The sequence below is a fragment of the Mustela erminea genome, chromosome 6 (assembly GCF_009829155.1).
Source record: "Mustela erminea isolate mMusErm1 chromosome 6, mMusErm1.Pri, whole genome shotgun sequence".
Classification (NCBI taxonomy): domain Eukaryota; kingdom Metazoa; phylum Chordata; class Mammalia; order Carnivora; family Mustelidae; genus Mustela; species Mustela erminea.
Window position 1 is genome coordinate 36,503,017 of NC_045619.1, and position 20,289 is coordinate 36,523,305.

The 20,289-nt window shown below is 37.1% G+C and overlaps 1 protein-coding gene across 9 annotated transcripts in view; it reads right to left on the bottom strand.

Moving 5' to 3' along the window:
* Positions 1–1,207: 1,207 nt before the first annotated feature.
* METTL25 (methyltransferase like 25) overlaps positions 1,208–20,289 on the bottom strand; it is a 143,796-nt gene continuing 124,714 nt past the window's right edge. For 2 of the 9 annotated variants that reach the window (XM_032346878.1, XM_032346884.1), the window contains exon 12: positions 18,946–19,184. In XM_032346878.1, coding sequence (XP_032202769.1) covers positions 19,092–19,184 — 93 coding nt within the window. In that variant the 3' untranslated portion in view covers positions 18,946–19,091. Of the gene's footprint in view, positions 1,591–2,681; positions 2,790–4,681; positions 4,752–7,523; positions 8,224–18,945; positions 19,185–20,289 lie in introns of those variants that run through there. The other 7 variants (XR_004286733.1, XR_004286734.1, XM_032346883.1 and 4 more) reach the window with 7 other exon arrangements.

The following is a 20,289-nucleotide window of genomic DNA, read 5'->3' on the forward strand; positions in this document are numbered from 1 at the left end:
CAAAGATCCATTTCAAGTAACTTGTATGCGATATGTGGTAAGGGTTAAGCTTTTTTTTTTTTTAATTTTTTTATTTTGATATGCAGTTGTTTGCAACACTTGCTGACAAAAGTATTTAAACCCACTGAATTGCTTTGGCAGCTTTGTCAAAAGTCAACTGACTGAACAGGTATGCACTGATTTCTGAGCTCCCTAGATGTGCCATTCATCTATAAAACTATGTTTAAACAAATGTCACCCTGCTGTCATTGCCGGAGTTTTCTAGTAAGTCTTGTAAATTGTTATATTTTATATAAATAAAGTGAATATATTGATATCCTTCCGGAACCCAAGTACCTCTGAAACAGTCGTTCACTATAGAGTGTGGGTAGAGGCCTACACTGATTTGAGAAGATGCCATTCCTCCGAAGATGAAAGAGCTAATAGTTACTCCAGGTGTTCTACATCCCTGTGTTCCACAGACAGGGGGTTTGCTAAGCCCAGGTGATCCACAGATAGAATTCAGGGTACCTGTGATCTTGGATCTTAGAGAAAATGTTCTTTATTCTCACTAACTGCTAATCGTAATTTAGGCTTTCCGTCAGTTATAAATGTGGACAACAAACCTCAGTAGTACTGGTTGTACTTGCAACTGTTGCCAATAGAAGGTACAGATATTTCCATGACACATTACAGTTACGGCTGATATCTTCAAATATTATTGACATTTTTGGTCACTTAAAAATTAGAATTTTAGAATTGCGATGTGATCTTCCTATTCAATGAGTTAATAAACACACACGTACTATTAAATCGTAACTTAAAAAAATTCTTTTAGTAATAATCTCAATATGATTGGTTTCCTTTGTCATATTATGTCATATTATGTATTTTCAAAAGAAAATGTTTTAGAAGAGGCCCAAAGTCACTTCTAGACAGCCAAAGGGGTCTGTGGCACAGAAATGGTTCCGATTGGCCCTCTGTATTCCCATTTCACAGACCTACTACTTAGGCTGTCTTCCATTACAAGGGTCTTTACTACTACAGTTTAGAATATTGCATTACTACCAGCTCTGCCTTATTTCATCTTATAATATATATAATCACAATATATTGTATTTCTATTTATTTATTTATTTGACAGAGGGAGGAGAGATCACAAGTAGGCAGAGAGGCACGCAGAGGATGGGTGGGGGGCAGACTCCCCACTGAGCAGAGACCCCGATTCGGGGCTCTATCCCAGGACCCTGGGATCATGACCTGAGCTGAAGGCAGAGGCTTTAACTGAGCCACCCAGGAGCTGCCATAATATATGGTATTTCATCTTATTAAGAAAGGTTCAATAAACCTTTATTAAACTTGTGAGATTAGATAATGTTGTAGGTCCAAATCTGGAGATTCAAAGGTGTATCACATGGTTCCTGCCTTTGAGGAACTTAGGTTCCACTAGGCAGATGAGGAAATAGGCATGCAATTTACAGCCTCTGTGCCCTAATAAGTACATGTGGGAGTGACCTAGATGATGTTCCTCCTCTTCACTTGGGTGGTGGCGGAGGTGTGGGCAGAATATCAGCAAAGGCCTCCCACAGGCACTGACACACATGAGGACACCTGGAGAATAAGAAAGCAGTAACTAGTATGGGAAGAGACCACGTCACACAGAGGAAACATGAGCAAGCATCCAACTCCACTCTGCTTGGAGCCCTGGGGCAGGAGAATGGCCAAGGGAGGAATGACGCATTGCCTATCCCCAGCTCTTCCGCAAAGTGTCAAGGAAGACAATCCTTCTCACAAAGCAGAAGCCGAAACAGCTTCCCACTGTTGCTTAGCATACTCAGCTTGCACTGCCAGTGTATCTGGACAGGCAGTTCTTTCTCGCAGGTCCTTTCCCCAGAAGCCGTTAAGTGCTGAGCCCTTCTTGCAAGGGCCCCTCGCTATCTTCTGGGCCTTCTTCAGGGTGCCCTCCCCAGGCTATTTTAGTGTGTCTCCTAGGCTGTAGCATTTCCTTCACTCCCACACTGGTGGGTGGCACATGCTCATGTGTTTAGACAGCATGGGCAAAGTGTAGGGACACCCGAATATAGACTTAGAGCCCTGAGCTCTCCTTTTAGCACTTCAGCCCCAGGGGACCCAGTCTAGAGCAGCGAGAGCCTCTCCTATCCTGAATTGAATGAGTCATTTATTACATCCTAAACAGAGACTGTTACTAAGAAACATCCCTATTTAAACTGTCCTCAAGCCGGGCAGCAGCAGGGGCTGCTCAGCTAATTAGGGACTAATTGACTCTTTAGCAACGTTATCAGCTGTGACAGAGTCTTTCCTGCCTCTGTCTGCCAGGCTACTGGGACCATTCTCTGTGATGGGCTCCATTTTCACTTTGTTTATCAGGATCTAAATGGAGCAAATTCCAGCCTCATATCCTTGATAGCTCATGAAGGTAAGAGTGTGGATGTAAAATCTTTATATTTTTGAGGGTTTCTCTTTAGTCCGGGAAACTGCTTCATCTTGCCCAGTAGTAATCCTTACGGGAAACAGACTGCCTACCTTTTAGAGGTTTCTGCTTCCAGTTACTGAGGTGACATTACCTTTTCTGAGGAAGAGATTGGTGCCCTTTCTTGCTCTTGTGTAGGAAAGGACTTTTTTTTTTTCATTTTTGGTAGGCATTTTTAATTATGACCATAAAATTTCATGACTTCACTTACCTGGCATTATTCTTTTCTCTCAGAGGAAGGGGCTAGTTTTTTCCCATGGAGGATCAGTGTATTCATTTCCTCCCTTTTCTCCACAGCATGTTCTGAACATGTTCACTGCTAGGCATAGGACAAACAGTAAAAATGACAGGTTTTCCGCCCCTCTAGGATGGACAGAGGAATACAAACATTTTTAAAGGTAAGTGCAATAAAGTCATATTCACCTGTACAAAGTTGGGACATCATAAAAAAGACAGTGACTTATATGTGGAGGCAACATCATAAATATTGAAGGACAACATAGAAAAGTGTTGACTGGGGATGTTAGCCTTCCTCGGAGGGATCAGTGAGGGCAAAGTCCAGATGGAGGCAACACTAGAGATACTACAGGAGTCCCAGAAAGTCTAGATACTTTGAAACTATGGTTAGATGGAGTGCAGCAAAAGATTATGCTGATGAAGTAACCAGGAAGAGCATCATGGAAGATTTGGATGTCAAGCTAAAGAGTTTGGATTCTCCCGTAAGAAAATGGGAAACCCACAGAAGAGTTAAAGGGAGGGGTAGGAGACTGATGCCAAGGAAACCAGGAGGGTACTTAGGAGACCCTGAACTGAGAGAGTAGCAGTGGGACTGGAGAGGAGAGGCAGTGAAGAGAAACAAAGAGATTGAATGAAAATGACTTAATGTTTAAATGGATTGGAAAGAGAGAGAAGTCTAGGGTGATTTTGGTTTTCAGAGGCAAGTTTCCTTCACTGAAAAGGAGTATCAGAGGAAAAGTGCTTTTGACAGGAAAGTTTAATTTTAGACAGGTTGATTTGGAGGTGCTAGGGGAAAACCCATGGGGAAAGGCAATGTCTATCAGGCAGTTGGGTAAACATGGCTAAAAGCTCAGGAGAGAGATTCAGGAGGGGGAATTAGCCCAGCAATTACATCTGAGTGAGCAACACCAGATTCAGGCAGTTTTGAAAGCATGACCATGTTTCTTGGAAAGAATATAGATTGAAAAAGGCTCAAGGACAGAGCCCGCAAAGGAAAAAAATAGTATTTAAAGGATGAATAGAGAACAGTCTGCAAAGAAGTCTGGGAGGGAACAAATAATGGGAGAAAACTCTCAAGTAAAGTGGCTTTTTTGGCTTCTAGGAAGCAAGTTCTTGGGGGTCAGATGTTCCCTTTACCTTCCTAAATCTTATGGCCTGTTTCTCTCTGTGTTGGCTTTGTCTCTTCTCTCTCGAGATCTCTTCCTCTGCTCATTTGCAGTTTCTGACCCTCTTAATTTTGGTTTCACATGGTCAAACATTGCCTCCAGAATCTCTTTATACATCGTGACCTTTCAGCTCCCATGCCAAATTCCTAAGAGATAATCTGAAAGGTCTGACTCTTCTATTTTTTTATTTAATTATTTTTCGTGTTCCAAAATTCATTGTTTATGCACCACACCCAGCAACTCTTCTTTTTGAGCCACATCACAATCAGGGATCTAGGCTACCCTGACCAGGTCTCTACTCTCACTCCTATCACCTATGGTCTTAAGTACAAAATATGGTTGCCCAGGTTCACCCTTTGGTAGAAGATATGAGCAAGAAGAAAAGAACTTGGTGAAGCTGAACGACATCTATAGTTTAAGAAAGTTTAAAGATGAGAATCCTCAACAATGGCAGATACCAAAGCATGGTAAAGAAAGAGTCCTTTGGATCTAATGATATGGATGTCAGCTAGACCACTGGTCAGTTGCTGGAATGGCAAAGAGGTATCTGTTTGCTCTGAGTTGGCAAGGAATAAAGGCAGGAAGTGGAGACATAGAGTTGTGGCTTCCCCTCAGTCAGGATCTTAATCTCAAACTTTATAATATAAGGGCAAAGAAGGGGGGGTGATATTGATACAGAACACTGAGTCTAGTGGTAGTTGTCCTTTTTTTTTCCCTTCTCGAACACCTATTTTATTTTTTGGGTATTTGCCCTTGTTCTGGAGTAGAACTGTGGGTCAGGACTTACTAGCACAGATAAAAGAATTACTTGTAGAAAAAGAAGGGATCTCTTTAAAGGAGACGGTGGGAAGGAGGTCAGGATAAATGACGCTGGTGATCTGTAGGAAAGGTAAGAGGCTAGCAAAGGGCACCGAAGTCTACTCTGCAAAGTCTCTCCCCCTTCATTCCAAACCTTATCTAACACAGGCCTTTACATATACTTTCTTAACTAAATGAACAAACAAATTCCTGTAGTGGCTAAAAGTTTGTAGTCATGAGGTTCTTCCATATTCCTAGAGGAGAAGGGAAGCAGTGATAGAATGAAATAGTACTGATCTTGGGAGCCAGAAAACCTGGTCACCTTGGGAAAATCATGTACATGTCTCTGAATTCCACTGTAGAGTGGGAATGCTTTACTTACAATGACACAGGTATACTAATATACTATGGAAGTGTAGGAGAAGGAAAAATTAAGCCTGCTAAGATCACTTAGGGAAGAGTTCCAGAGAAAGTGGCTTTTGAGGTGGGTCTTGAAATGTGAGTAGAGCTCACCAAGCTAGAATGTAAGGAAAAAGGGTTTGACTCAAACTAAGTGTACAACATCATACACAGAATATGACCATCAGAAGCCTGGAATATAATTATCATACACAGAAAGCGACCATCAGAGGCCTTTATGGCTTCTGAATAACCAAAACCTTGGAACTACATATCTTTGCATTGTCATATGAGCAAAATACATGCACCTCGCATCAGCTAGTCCCATCATGCTCTTATGTCTATACCGCTGAGTTCCTCCTCTTTCTCACTCATTCTCCCCACTGCTGCTGTCCTTTTCCACGGGGGCCTTCTGGAAATCCTTCTTTACAGAAAACCAACTACTCCATGCCATCATCTTTTTTATCATACACCAACTTCCCTAAAGCTTAACATTTGTTTATTGTCAACTGATGCTATGTTCTTAGATAAATTCTCTGAAAAACATTTTTTTGGTTTTTTTTTTCTCCCCAAGTACTCTTCTCTCTCTCGATATTCTTCCTCAGTAACCACTTGAATACTCATAATTTAGAAAACCATTTATGGATCTTGAGCTCTAACTTTCCTATGGGTCTATGTTACATATCGGATATCTTTATCATTTGGGTGTTGCACAGCATATCCAAAACTGAACAATAACCCCCCTAATTCTCAAGCAACCCTAGACTTTCTTCCTCAGTAAATGGCCATACTACTCAGCTAGCCAACCAAACTAGAAACCTAGGGGGGAGGTGAAGGGTGAGTATCTTAGACTTCATTCTCTCCCTCACCTATGATACACAATCAGTAATGAAGACATGATAATTTCACCCCTTGGATTATCAATTTTTTTTTATTTTCCATTTCTACTTCCTCTGCATTAATCCAGGCATTTTCACTTTTCATTTAGGTTTCTGAAATGGGCTCCTAACTGCTGTCCTGTCCTCCTGCTAGAGTCTACTCCAATCCATCCTTTAGCCTATAGTCACAGTGATTTTCCTAAAATAGAAATATAATCACATCACTCTTTTCTTAAACTCCCTCAATGAAACCTTATGCTGTGAAAGGAAGTATACGTCTTTAGCATGGCATTCAAGGTCTTCTAGATCTAGGATCCTGTCAAACCTCTCTGTGATCTTATCTCCATACTCAGCTGTTCACATCAAATTTACCTTCAGGCCCCTATAGGGGCATGCTGTCTCATGTTTTTGAAATAATTGTTGCTAATCCTTATTGAGAGGTTACTATTTACAAAGATTTGTTAATTGATCTATTCTTTCTCACAACCCCAAGTGGTCTGTTACCCTAACCCAGTTGACAGACCAAAAAAATGAGCCACAAATCAGTTACGTAACCTAACCAAGGTTATACAGCTAGTGAGGGACACAACTAGAATTTGAACTCTTACCAGTTTCTCTACAGAACCCATCCTTTTAACCATTGTCTATAGTACTACCACACTGCCCCTTCTTCTGGAAGACCTTTCTTTCACTTTGCTTACCTCATACTTACTCTTTATCCACTTAATCTGGCTTCTCCTTCCATCAGAATTCTGAAAAACCTCTCACGGATAATATCAATGAACTCCAAAGGAAAATTTTCCATTCTCTTCTTAATTGATTCTCAAATGCTTTCAACCACTGGTCACTCCATGGGCCCTGAAATATCTTCTGTGGTTCATGTGATGATATTCTTGGTCTTTCTAATTTATCTCTGAATGTGCTTTCTCAGCCTCCTTTGTTCTTCACCCTCCTCTACAGAATCTTTGTACTGTCATCATTGAAGATCCAGTCCTACTTTTCCCATTCTTCTTTCCCTATGCTTGTTGTCCGAGCTTCAATTTCCATCTATAAGTTGATAACTTCTAAACTTGTATTCATGCTTCCCTTTGTTCCATATAGACCCTTACACACCAGCGCTTCTTTAACATTGCTTGAATTTCTCAAAAGCACCCTACACTCAACATATTCAAAATGGAATTGTCAGTTTTCTCCCAAATATTGCTCTTCAGTGTACCTCAGCACTGCTTTTCATCTAGTTAAGTAACCTAGACAACTGTTACAACCCATTGACCAAAGAGGAGTAGGAAAAAAATCCCTGTAGTCCACCTTAGATTTATTTCACTTACTGCAGCTGAGGGAATGCACTCCAGGGGAACTGTAGGTTGTCTCAATAAAGTAGAGTTTTAGCAGCCTCTTTCAGGCTTTAGGCCTATATTGCATTGTTATAGAGAGGATTGAAAACCATGGGATCCAGTTTTGAATTGGAGGTTGTCAAAAAGCTAGGGAAATCTAATGACTGGCTTTGCTTTATTTTTCTAAGATTTATTTTATTTGTGTGTGAGAGAGAGTGAGCATGTGTGTGCATGTGCAAGAGCAGGTGGAGAGGTAGAGGTAGAGGTAGAGGTAGAGGGGAGGGAGGGAGAATGTCAAGCAGACTCCATGCTGAGTGCACAGTCTGCCATGGGGCTTTTTCTCAGGACCCTGAGATCATGACCTGAGACGAAATCAAGAATTGGATGCTTAACTGACCGCACTCCCCAGATGCCCCTTTGTTTTTAAAGAAAACCAGGAACACTAAAGTGGGCTGAGGGTGGTCACTGCTAAAGAAGTAGGAGTCAGCTACATGTTAGGAGAGAGGATGTTGACAATGACCTTGTCTTTGTTTCAAGTATGCCACTGAGTGAATAGTAATCACAATTGTCAATTTACTTTATATTTTAGTATCTCCAAGTTTTAGCTAGGTAATTTTGGGAAAAATGACTTGAAGTCTCAGCTTTAATTTTCTAGTACAAAAAAACAAAAGAATTATCTATTATTATTTCAGACAGAAAACTCAAAATTACTTTACATATTGTTTTAGTTGCACACATATTTTCTTTCACTTTAGTACTGAAACATTCTTTAGGTTTCTAAGAAAACACCCCAAATATTATTCTAGCCATTTGCAAAAAGAGTTCTGATTGGCAGACTATGATACCTACCCATTTAGAGGCAGGACAGCCAAGAAATCATCAACTGCTTGAGGTCTAGAGGATTATGCATCCACCAATATCTTGCTTTTCTCAAGAGGAAACTGAAAAAATGGAAGAAGACCAACACAGAAGACCCTCAAATGATCAGGTGGTAGAATAGCTGCTGTAGTGGTTAGGTAGTTAGACTCTCAAGCCCGAACACCGGGATCTGAATCATGCCTTTACTGTTTCATAGCTTTCTTCCTGCATCCTCCTCCCTGGAGTAAGTTGCTTGACCTCTTTGTATCTAAATTTCCTCTGCAGTACAGCAGCAGAAATAATATAGTCCCTTCCTCTTAGGATTATTGTGAGGATTGAATAAGTTAATAAAGTACTTAGAACAGCACCTAGCACGGCATAGGCACTCAATAAATATTTACTTGGCATTATTATTTTAACCCATCATGTCATTTGGAGTTTAAAAAACCTTTTAAAAATTGAGTAGTTGCCAATGATACTCTATAAATGTTATGTATGTAAGAGAAATATAAAGTTGGAGTCACCTCTAAAATTTTTTAAACAGATCTGGCCACTCAAGAAGACTCCTTCAGAGAGAGCTGCTCAGATGCCAGCACATTTGAGAATAGTGAATCTGGAATTATGTTAACATATTGGAACCTTCCATGGAGACTGGGATGGTGAAAGAGCAATTTGAATAGTAGACTTTCAAAACTGTCAAGGAAATTGATGATGTATTCCTGCTTGCCAAGAAGGGGCTTATGCAACACCTTTGGACTGAATATGAGGCCAGTAAAAATGGAACTTCTGGGGAGATTCAATTTAATCTATAACTGAATTCTTCTCTTCCTGTCAAGCTGGCCATTTTGACATCTATTAACTATACATGTAAGTGGAGTAAATATTTTTTTGATTATGACATCTGTTTAAATTGGCCTTCTGTGTCTGTTCATACTTTCGGTTAAACTATACGCTGTTAGCATTTACTGGGTTGGAGGTGGTTTCTTTGGTCCAGAGAAAAAGTTTGCAACCAAGAATAAATTAAGATTTTTTTTTTAAAATCATATGGACTACATAAGAAAGTTCTTTGTATTTTATTTTATTTTATTTTGTGACTGGCCATTTGTGCATTTTTGGAGGGTATGTTTGAATTAAACTTATTGGCACATTTATGTAGAAGACTTGTTATCTTAATTGATTTGTCAAGTCATTCACAGATTGCTTGCCTATGCTTCCTTGTATTTTATGTACAAATATCTAGGCTGGAGACTATTCAAGAACCTAGAAACTACCTAAAGGTCTAACAATAAAATAATGGGTAAACAGAATATATCTCATTAAGATGGACTTTTATGAAATCATTAAAAATGATCATTATGAAGGCAGTGTAGAATCGTGGGAAAATGCTTCTTATACAATATTAGGTAAAAGAGGCAAAATACAGAAGGGTATATTGACTACTAAGGGAAATATAAACAATGTATGTATGCATTTGGACCAACTGAAAATAACTACTCGATAGTGGGAATATGAGAAATTTAAGTATATTTTCTTCACTTCTCTTTAACAATAAAAGAAAAAAGTAGAACTTTAAATAGCATGACCAAATTATTTAACAGCCAGATTCCTCACTCATTTTTCATGGATTTGTAAAAATGACAGCTTGAGTGTTAAGGCAACTTGAACTTCAGCCCAAGAACCTGATTTGTTTGCCTCAATAGATTCACTGTATCTTGACTTCTTTAATAAATTCTGTGCAAATTTCAATCCCAAAGGTTTGCTATCCTTATTAATATGAAAAGATCTCATGGGTGAAAAGATACCATAATCAGAGATAAACAGTAGAAGCACAGCACAGGGTGTGGAATGTCCACCAAAAGATATAATGGCCTTTTGAAGAGCTGTTCATAGTTGCTATATAAATTTTTTAGAAGTTAGAGTTTTGAGAAATATATAGATAAAATACAGAATATTTTCATATTCTTAAAATTTACTTCCACATTAAATCTTTTACACTGCAATTAAAAGACACAACTATTCAAAGAAAAGTGGTTGCAAAAAACCCACAACTCAAAACCCAAAATTTATTAACAAGCCCTTTTGGAATAATTCCCGTTAAAGAACATTAGCTAAAGGTGGGGGGGGTGGGTTGTGAAAATATGGTTTCCTTTGTATTTATTTTTCGGCAGTGATGAAGAAAGGGGGATCTAACCTTCTTAGATACAGACCTCTTGAGCATAAGCCAAGATGTAGGTCCATTTAGGGCAAGGTTGTGAGTACCCTTAGGATTTGCATTTTCCCCAACCCTGGGATGGAATGCATAGACACTACAGAGCCTGGCAGGGTATTCCATGTTCTTGGGCATAAAACTATCTCAGAGGAACCATTTTAAGACTGACTTATCAAACGATAAACACTTGGAGGATCCCTTAAGATGCCCATTCTAACTGAGTAGACTTGGGGTAGGGACTGAGGTCCTGTATTATAAGAAGCTCCCAGGTGATGCTGATGCTGTTGGTTCATGGATTGCATTTTTGAGTAATAAGCTCTAAGCTTAGTTTACTTGAGAAAAATAAGGAATGAAGGAAACTTCCTGCTTAATCTTTGCTTTCCATATATTATCTATAGCTGGTAACTAATCTTTGGACAGGGAAGTACATCATGGAGTGGACTCCAATTTTTTTTTTTTTTTAAATCACTCTGGGGGTCAGAAGATCAGTATTGGTCACTAAGAAACACACCCTGTAACTCTTTCACTGAAGCCTTTGTTCATTGCTCTGTTTTCACCGGCTTTTGGGAATGTTATTGCCTTAACATTATGATGTGTGCACATCCGCTTGGATGGCCACTTTAGAAATTTGATTTATAAACAGATCTCTTTATAAAATCCCTTCTCTGATTCTTTTCATGACCCTTTTATATATGATATGTAAAATGCCAGGGTACTTTGTATTTAATAATCAGCAATTGTCTTTAGGTTTGTCCTTAGTAATTTAAGATTTAATTAAAATAAAATTAAAGTTAATGTCTTCAGCAGGAAACCTACTGGTTTTCATTGATCTTCCTAACTTATTTTTTAAAAAATATTTAATTTATTTATTTGTCAGAACGAGAGAGGGGGGCAGGCAGAAGGAGAAGTAGGTTCCCCGCTGAACAAGGAGCCTCATGTGGGAATCATTTCCAGGACCTTGGGATCATGACCTGGGCTGGAGGCAGACGCTTAACCAACTGAGCCAACCAGACGTCCCAGAGCTTCCTAACTTATAATTAACCACTATTATTTGTGTTCAAGTCTTTCAAAAGTGGCCTCACAATGCAACTTTATATTTTAAATTACAAAGTTCTGTTTATACCTTATCATATACTTATGAGACAATAAAAACTAAGTATGAGATATAGTACCCAAAGCAGTAAAGATGAATACCTTATTTCGAATGTCAATGAGTTCTTATTATTGAATTATTTTTTTAAACCTGCAAACAGTGAGCTGAAATAGCTCTTATATTTCCTATGAGAACACATTTTTTAAAAAATATTTTATTTATTTATTTGACAAACAGAGATTACAAGTAGGCAGAGAGGCAGGCAGAGAGAGAGGAGGAAGCAGGCTCCCTGCTGAGCAGAGCGCCTGATGTGGGGCTCCATCCCAGGACCCTGGGATCATGACCTGCCTGAGCCGAAAGCAGAGGCTTTAACCCACTGAGCTGCCCAGGCACCCCGAGAACACATTTTTATAGAAAACATATCTACATTTTTTTTCTATTTGCTTTATTTGTATAGTCTTCAATATAGTACTAGACCTTAATTCTTTGGCTCACAAAAACTTGGAGACCACAAAGGTAGACAAAAGTAAAAAATAAAAGAGTGGTCTTTAAGCAGATATTGGGCATTCAAATAACTATGGTTGGGGCGCCTGGGCGGCTCAGTCAGCTAAGCGTCTGCCTTCGGCTCAGGTCATGATCCCACGGTCCTGAGTTGGGCTCCTTGCTTAGCAGGAAGCGTGTTTATCCCTCTCACAGTCCTCTTGCTTGTGTTCCCTCTCTCGGTGTCTGTCAAATAAATAAATAAAATCTTAAAAAAAAATCACTATGCTTTCAGGATAATAATTCCTGGAGTGAATGAGGAATGGGTGAACCATTCTGAAGTATTACTGCTGGCTCCGTGGACGTATACTACGGTTATGATTATTAAGGATCTATATCCCTAATGTGTGTTATTGAACTACTTTGTTGTTCTAAAGATGTTCAATGAAGTTTTGTTGGATTTTCTAATGTCTTACTTGATGAGAAACACACATCCTCTGTTCTTTGTAAAGCTATAGAAATTTGGTCTTCTGTTTCCTATTTTTCAAAGATGGCCCTTCTCACCTGGCCAACAAACAGGTATCCTATCCTCCTTATGCATCTGCATCTCTGTACAACAGAGAGGTTGGAATCTAAAAATCAAGACATAAATGTGCATACAATGTCACTCCATGAGACAACTATGACCTATGACCTTCAGAGGCTCTGTAACATTGCTTTATTCACTTAACAAAACCCCATAAGATTTAATTTTAATTTTCATAATAAAAGAATGGTTAAGAAGATCTTGGTTGAATTTACTGGTTTCATTAATCTTAAAGGTAGAAATAATGCTATTAACAGTAATAATTTTAACGAAATCCTTTCTTCTCCAGGCATGTGCGACCAATTTATTAGAATGAAAACATATTACCAATAATCTCATCAACAAAAGTAGATATCAAAACTGTGCTAAAGATCTAAAATATGAAGCATATTTTAAAAGAATTTCAAATCTGTTTATTTTCAAGACAAACAACAGTATTTGCTATCAATGAGAGCAAAGTTGACTGAGAAAATAATTTACCTTGCAGTAGTTTCAATATCTATACTCTAAATGTTGACCCTCAAAAGGTAAATATCATTCCTCAGTACAGTGAACTGGGCACTTCAGGGATGGCTTCTTGAACCTAGCAAAAACTGGTAATGTGGATAGTTTTGGAGCCTTTAAAGGGAACAGTTTATATACACAGAAAGATATTTCGCATTCCAATATACGTTAAAAGTAAATCTCTTTGCCTTCAATATTATTTTTAGTTCTATTCTTCTAAGTTAGCTTAAGTAGAAATACAACACTTAATTTTTTCATGATTTAAAGTCTCTTTGTATGCCTTTATTCACAGAGGTTTACCTGCAGCTATACTGTCTATTAAAATTAGAAATATTCTGAAGTCACCAGAATACAGAGATGTTTGTTGTTATAATCAAATGGTATCTGGAATTGTTTTATCTTTCCCCTGAAACACATTATTTGAGTATACTTTGCTTGACGGAAAAGCATCATTGAGTCAGTCTTGCTTAAAGAGTTGTAGCAGTAATAGAAGACTGGATTCTTTCCTGAGAGGGGCGCTAACTCAGAATATATGTGCACTTAGTTCAACATGATTAGCTAATGCACACCAAGTCCCATGTTGACCAAATGGTGAATTTTAGGTTGGAATTTGTATACTTTTTTTTCCTCAAATTCAACATGTTCAATCATAACTGTCTGAGTACAAGTTAAAGGCTTCTCCTCCCACGAGATTTAAATACATGCTACTTTGTTCTGTGCTGAAATGTGTTAACTCTCTTATTCTGGATTGTGCATTGGAAAACTCTAATAAAAACAGCATAATTTTTTTAAAGGTCTTCCACTGACAGAACATCTGCAAACTTAATGAGGCAATCCATTGAGATAAATACATCAACTAATAAATCCCCGTTCATGCAGCCAGTAGCATCACTGGCCAAGTACAAACCATCTGGGGAGGTTTGGAGACTTTCAGTTCCTTTGGTCACAGGTTAGCAAAGCAAATATTTCACATAGCAGGTTATTTCTTAAACAGTCCTCCTACCTGAAAATAAGCCATTCTACTGAACACATTTAGAAAAAACCTAAAGGAACCTATAATTAAAGAGGAGAATGGAACAGAAGTGAACAGTTTAGGACAAAGGTAGTTCAGAGTAAAGGACTATGTGTTTATGTACATACTTTTTTCCCTTCCCAAATATCATTATCTAAATCTTAACTCTTCCATATGCCTATTATATGTGTTTCAATGACTATACTATAAACTCCTTAAGATTAGGAACTGTCATAGTCTAGTTCTATGAATCTTTCTTCCCAACCTATAGTGTCTAGAATAGTCTTAGTCATAGTATTGCAAACAGACAGTGGTTGACTGAATTTTGTGCCACATCTACAAAGTAGTTTTATTGAGATGTGGGAAATTAATAAAAGATTAACTGCAGATTCGATTTAATAGTTGTATGAATATTCATATTTTATTTTCCTTCTTGAGGCGGTTTTGGCATACTGTGCTTTTTTGAAAACATTTTCCATTTCATGCATTTATTGTCATAAATGTACTGGCAAATTTCTTGGCATGTTCCCTTTTTAAAAATTTTTTATTTTTTTTTAAGATTTTATTTATTTATTTAACAGAGAGAGATCACAAGGAGGCAGAGCAGTAGGGGGCGGAGGGGGGGAGCAGGTTCCCTACTGAGCAGAGAGCCCAAAGTGGGGCTCCATCCCAGGACCCTGAGATCATGACTGGAGCCAAAGGCAGAGGCTTTAACCCACTGAGCCACCCAGGCAACCCAGCATGTTCCCTTTTATACTCCTGATACTGATTATTTGTATGTTTATCTTTTTTTTTTTTCTAAGATTTTATTTATTTATTTGAGAGAGAGACAGTGAGAGAGAACATGAGAGACGAGAAGGTCAGAGGGAGAAGCAGACTCCCCATGGAGCTGGGAGCCCGATGCGGGACTCGATCCCGGGACTCCAGGACCGTGACCTGAGCCGAAGGCAGTTGCTCAATCAACTGAGCCACCCAGGCGCCCCTGTATGTTTATCTTTTTAATGATTAGTCTTGCCAGAGTTGTATGAGATTTATTAGTATCTAAGAACCAATTTTTGAAGGTGTTAATCATCTCTGTGCATTTCTTTCACTAATAATATTTTGATTTTTAGTCTCTTCCTTTTCTAATAAGTGTTCAAAGCTAATGTTTTCTTATGTTATGGTTTAGCTCATCTCACAAGTTTTGATGTGCAGTGTTACCATTATAATTCAGTTATTTTCATTATTACTCAAAATATTCTCTGACTTCCACTGTGATTTCTTTTGAGACTCCAAAGTTGTTTACATGTATAATTCTTAAGTTTAAAGCATATGGGAATTTTCTACTTAGATTTAAAACAATTTTTTTAAGCTTAAGTGCATTGTGGGTCAGAAGCTATAATTTCCATTTTTTGAAAATTTATTAAAATTTATCTCAAAGCCCAGAACATGGTCATTTAAAAAAAAAATATTCCACGTGTACTTGAAAAAAATGATGTAGTGGTTGTGAACAGTGTATCGTATTTGTCCATCAGGTCAGTTTTACTTTTTTCATTGTTCAAATCTCGCATCTTTATGATTTCGTTTGCTTTTTTCATAAGATAGATGGGAACATGAAAATATTCCCAGCATGATTGTAGATTTATTTCTTTTATAGTTAATTTTTGTTTTATATATTGAGATTATGTTATTAACTACATGCCAACTTATAATTATTATATTTCCTGGCAAACTGAAGCTTTTTCATTATGAAGGATTTCTCTTTATAGTCAAGAATTTTTTTTGGCCTGACATTAACTAATATCTACTTTTCATTCATACATTTTCCTTTTGATGAATATCTGCAAATATGCCTTTTCTATTACTTTTGAACTTTTTGTACCCTTGTTTTAGTTCTGTTTCTTCTAACTAACATGTTATTGGGCACTCTTTTTCCAGTAAGTCAATCTTTTTGTTTTATAATTGAAGCATTCAATTTATGTTTAATGGAATTACTGATATATCTAGATGTAGTCTACCATCCTACACTATGTGCTTAATATATGTATGTACCAAGAATTAATTGCTTTACATTGAGAACTGCAACCATCTGCATTAATCTGACAGAGCTCAGGGGTCTAAGAACTGAGACCACCTATACCAACGTGATTTGTTTGTTAAAGAAAAACTTTCAGAGGGGGAGACGAGCCATGAGACTGTGAACTCTGAGAAACAAAGTGAGGGTTTTGGTGAGACTGGTGGTAGGGATGAAGGAGGGCACGTATTGCACGGAGCACTGGGTGTGGTGCATAAACAATGAATCTTGGAACACTGAAAAAAAAAATAGAATTAAATAAAAAAAAAAGAAAAGAAAAACTTTGCCCAGGAAAGTTAAGACTGTAAGCCAATAAATAACTTCATTGTTTCTAGAAAAACTCATATATTTATTTATCTTGGACAATCTGCTCACCTTAGCAAAAAGCTCACTTATCAAGTAACAGTTTGCTTATAAAGACTTCTTCAAGACCTTTCCCTTGCTATAGATACCAATCATAAAACTATTGTCATGGGGATGCCTGGATGGCTCAGTTGTTTGAGCAGCTGCCTTCGGCTCAGGTCATGGTCCCAGCATCCTGGGATCGAGTCCCACATCGGGCTCCTTGCTCCGCGGGGAGCCTGCTTCTCCTGCTGACTCTGCCTGCCACTCTGTCTGCCTATGCTCGCTCTCACTCTCTCTCTGACAAATAAATAAATAAAATCTTAAAAAACAAAAACAAAAAACCCCCCAAAACCCCACTATTGTCATGAACTTTTCCAAACCGTGGTTTAGTCCCCACCTGAAAAGAGCCACCTTTTTTAAACCACTTGAGCCCAGACTTTACAATCCTGTAAATATCGTTTCCTGACTTCACCTTCAGAAACTGTCAAGGCAGGATCCTTTAATACTACAGAGAGTTCTAATAAACTTAATTTTGCTTTATTAACAGATTCCCTGGGAATATTTTGGGGGAGTTCAAAAACATATTTATTCCTTTAATCCTCATAACAACCTTATAAATGAGTTCTATTCTTAGGTTCCTTTTACAGATGAGAAATAGGGGCATACTGAATACTAAAGTGGCTTACACAAGGACACACAACAATTTAACTCACATGAATCTAAACTATGCTACTAATATTACTGAGTCTATTTGTCCCCGAAGTCTACCTTTGAAGGTACCATAAAGGATCCCATGTCCTGACCCTCTCTGCCCTATGCATTAATTATAGTACTGATTATAGTAATTAGTAATTTTGTTGTCTTCCTCACTAGACTGTGAGCTCTTTAAGAACAGGAGCGTGTCTTGTTTACCTCCATGCTGCCAGTGCTGAGCATAACCTCTGACACATGCTAATCATTCAGTACATGTTTCCAAAACGAAAAGTAAGTGAAACCCACTTTACAAATGAGGCTCTGCCATATTAAGAGTCTTGCTGTAGCCCAGTTAGAATGTAACTGTCAAGACTTATGCTCCTGCCAGTACCCCACATTCCTTAGCTCAACTGTAAATGAGTTTTCCAACAGCAGTTTTTATGAGATGAGAGTCTACAAACATTGCAATGGGGATTGATACTTATAAAGCCACAGTCCTATCAAAATATTATATTTCTTTGTTTTTTTGCTGAAATATTATAATCTCAGTGTGATCTGAGGTTATCTCATGTGGATTAGCTTGAGTCACACAAATGTCTCTAATAAAAACAAAGCATTAATTGGTAAATGTACTTTCTAATGTTTTAAGACACGGGGAAGTTACTAAAAAGTTTCCTTGGTTTTGAAACAGCTGGAAGTCACTTCTCTATACTAAACAGGGCTTTACATATATGAAGTTTTTTTTTCTTTATTATAAGGAGAAAATAATGTTATATAAATATTTGTTCATCAGGGGAAAAGTTCAAAATTTTACATATCTGCGAGTGGGGCCTGGGGTGGCAAATATGAGTGTGTGCACGCTTGCTTGTAAGTGTATAGATGAAAGAAGATTGGTAAAAAGTCGGTCATTACTGAAGTTTGGATTCTTCACTTCTGAACACATTTGAAATTTTCCATAATAAGCTTAAAAATGGTTAATTTCCCTGGTATTGTGTTAGCTATACAAAGTACCTGATCATTCACATATATACTGGCTGCAAACTCAGTATCACAACCCAAAGCAAAAGTTACTCTTTTCATCTGTGGACAGACTCTAAAATTTAAGACAGTAGCTACTTCTGCTGGAAGAATTTTCATAGTCTTTTGCTGAGCATCAAGGAAGCTTTTCCCCCCACAACTGTCCATCTCTTCTGTATATCTCTCTATATTAGAAACCTCAAGATTTCTGCAGATGAAAGGAAGCTGCACCATACCACGCACAGCACAGGCCTTCTTTCCTTCACTCCTGCTTTTCTCAGACTGGCTTTCTACAGAGCACAAGGTAATTCCTTTAAGTGCAATCCAGCCCTTGATTTTAGTAAGATAAACAGCTTCAAGAATCCTGAAAGTGATGATCTCATAAGATGTATATTCCTTTAAGGGCACAAAATATTTCCTCACGTAACTTAGATTAAAACACACTTAGAAAGCACTTCTGGTTCCTGGGTGTTTTTTTTTTTCCCTTTAAATGTGGATTTTCCCCTCTGGATAACATGGAAAATCCTTCTAAAATCTAGAGGAAAATGCAAAAGATCTTCTGCACCAACTAATTTTATTATATATACACCTCTATCATTCCTGTCAATAAAAATTTTTAAGTCAGTAAAAGTCAAAATGTGGTATGCAGCAAATATCTAAAGTCTCAAATATAGAACAGAAAACAAATGTCAGATTACAATGTCCTACTGATAAACTAATTCAGGAATGTGGGTCAATCCTTTTTTAAGATTTCCATAAGTTTTTATTTTATTAATGTATGCCTTGACAATAGAAAAATAGATTATGGTATTCTGTTGTTAGCTAGTATTTTATTGTTTATTTAAAATATAGAGCAATGTTTTTCAAATATTTACATAACACAACACAAATGTTCAGAAGAGCAAAATTAGGGATAGGCTCCACAAACAGATACATCTAATACCTTGCTTCAACTGAAATCATTGCTGCTTCTTCAGGGCAATAATAGCATAACATCTGGGAGATTTCACAGGATCAAACAACTTCACAAGTGCAACCCATGCAATATCTTCCTGCAAATTGATAAGTGATTTAAATACATAGAAATTTGTTGAAGATAAGAATGAAAGATGAGTCAGACTATATACTGTAATATTAAAAAAAAAGAACATAAAAGACAAACTATGTAAAAGAAAATTATTCTTTGTTGAATGGAATTAACATTTATAATTTCACCTCTGCGGAAATAAAGAGGTATAAAGCTAGTGAACTACAAGATTACTCTTTGCTGCAATTGTGAAAAATGAAGTGGGCAAAAAAAAATCTAGGTATTACTGAAACAAATTATTATATGATGAAACATTATCCAGCTTCTGTAGTATATTTAATGAGCTGGGAAATTTTTGAATAAATGAAACAAATTATACACAAAACTATACTTATAATTTGATTCCAATTTTAATTAAAGCAGGCATAGTGTGCTCATACATATATGTGTAGCATATATATATATTAGAGAAAGGCACTAGAAAACATATCAAAAATTTAAGTTAATGCTGAAAGATGAAATTATTTTTAATTTTTTATTCTTCATTTAAAATCTCTAACATAAACATTACTCTTATAATTAAATATTATTTATTTAAAATGTTACTATTTATTTAAAGTACTAACAAATTAATATGATTTCTATTACTTCATAACCAATCTATTAATCTTCATGCATACTATTTACTTATTTTATTTACTTATTTTTTTTTTTACCACTTACTTATTTTATTTTGGTCAATGGAAATTGTTTTGAAAAGGGACATAGGGAGTACCTAGTAAAACAGGCCTGATTCTGTCACCTACAAATTTGGAAAACTAACACTTCCAGTGACTCTAAGTTAGTTGGCAGCTTAAGAAAGTAAACATATCCAAGTATTTAAAAATTGCCTTTTTCCATAAAAATACAAATTAGAACAAAAGCAAATTTATTAAAATCCATTTGTTCCAAATGGCCTGTTGAAGAAGTAAAACTACCCACTATGATAAAATAAAATTGTTAAAATAAAGCACTGATGATGGAAACTTAAGACTGAATCCATGTGTAAGTTTAATTTAAATAGTTCACATAACTATTTTGATCACAGCCAGAGTAAAATCTGCAAAAAAGTATTTTCCCTAAAGATAACC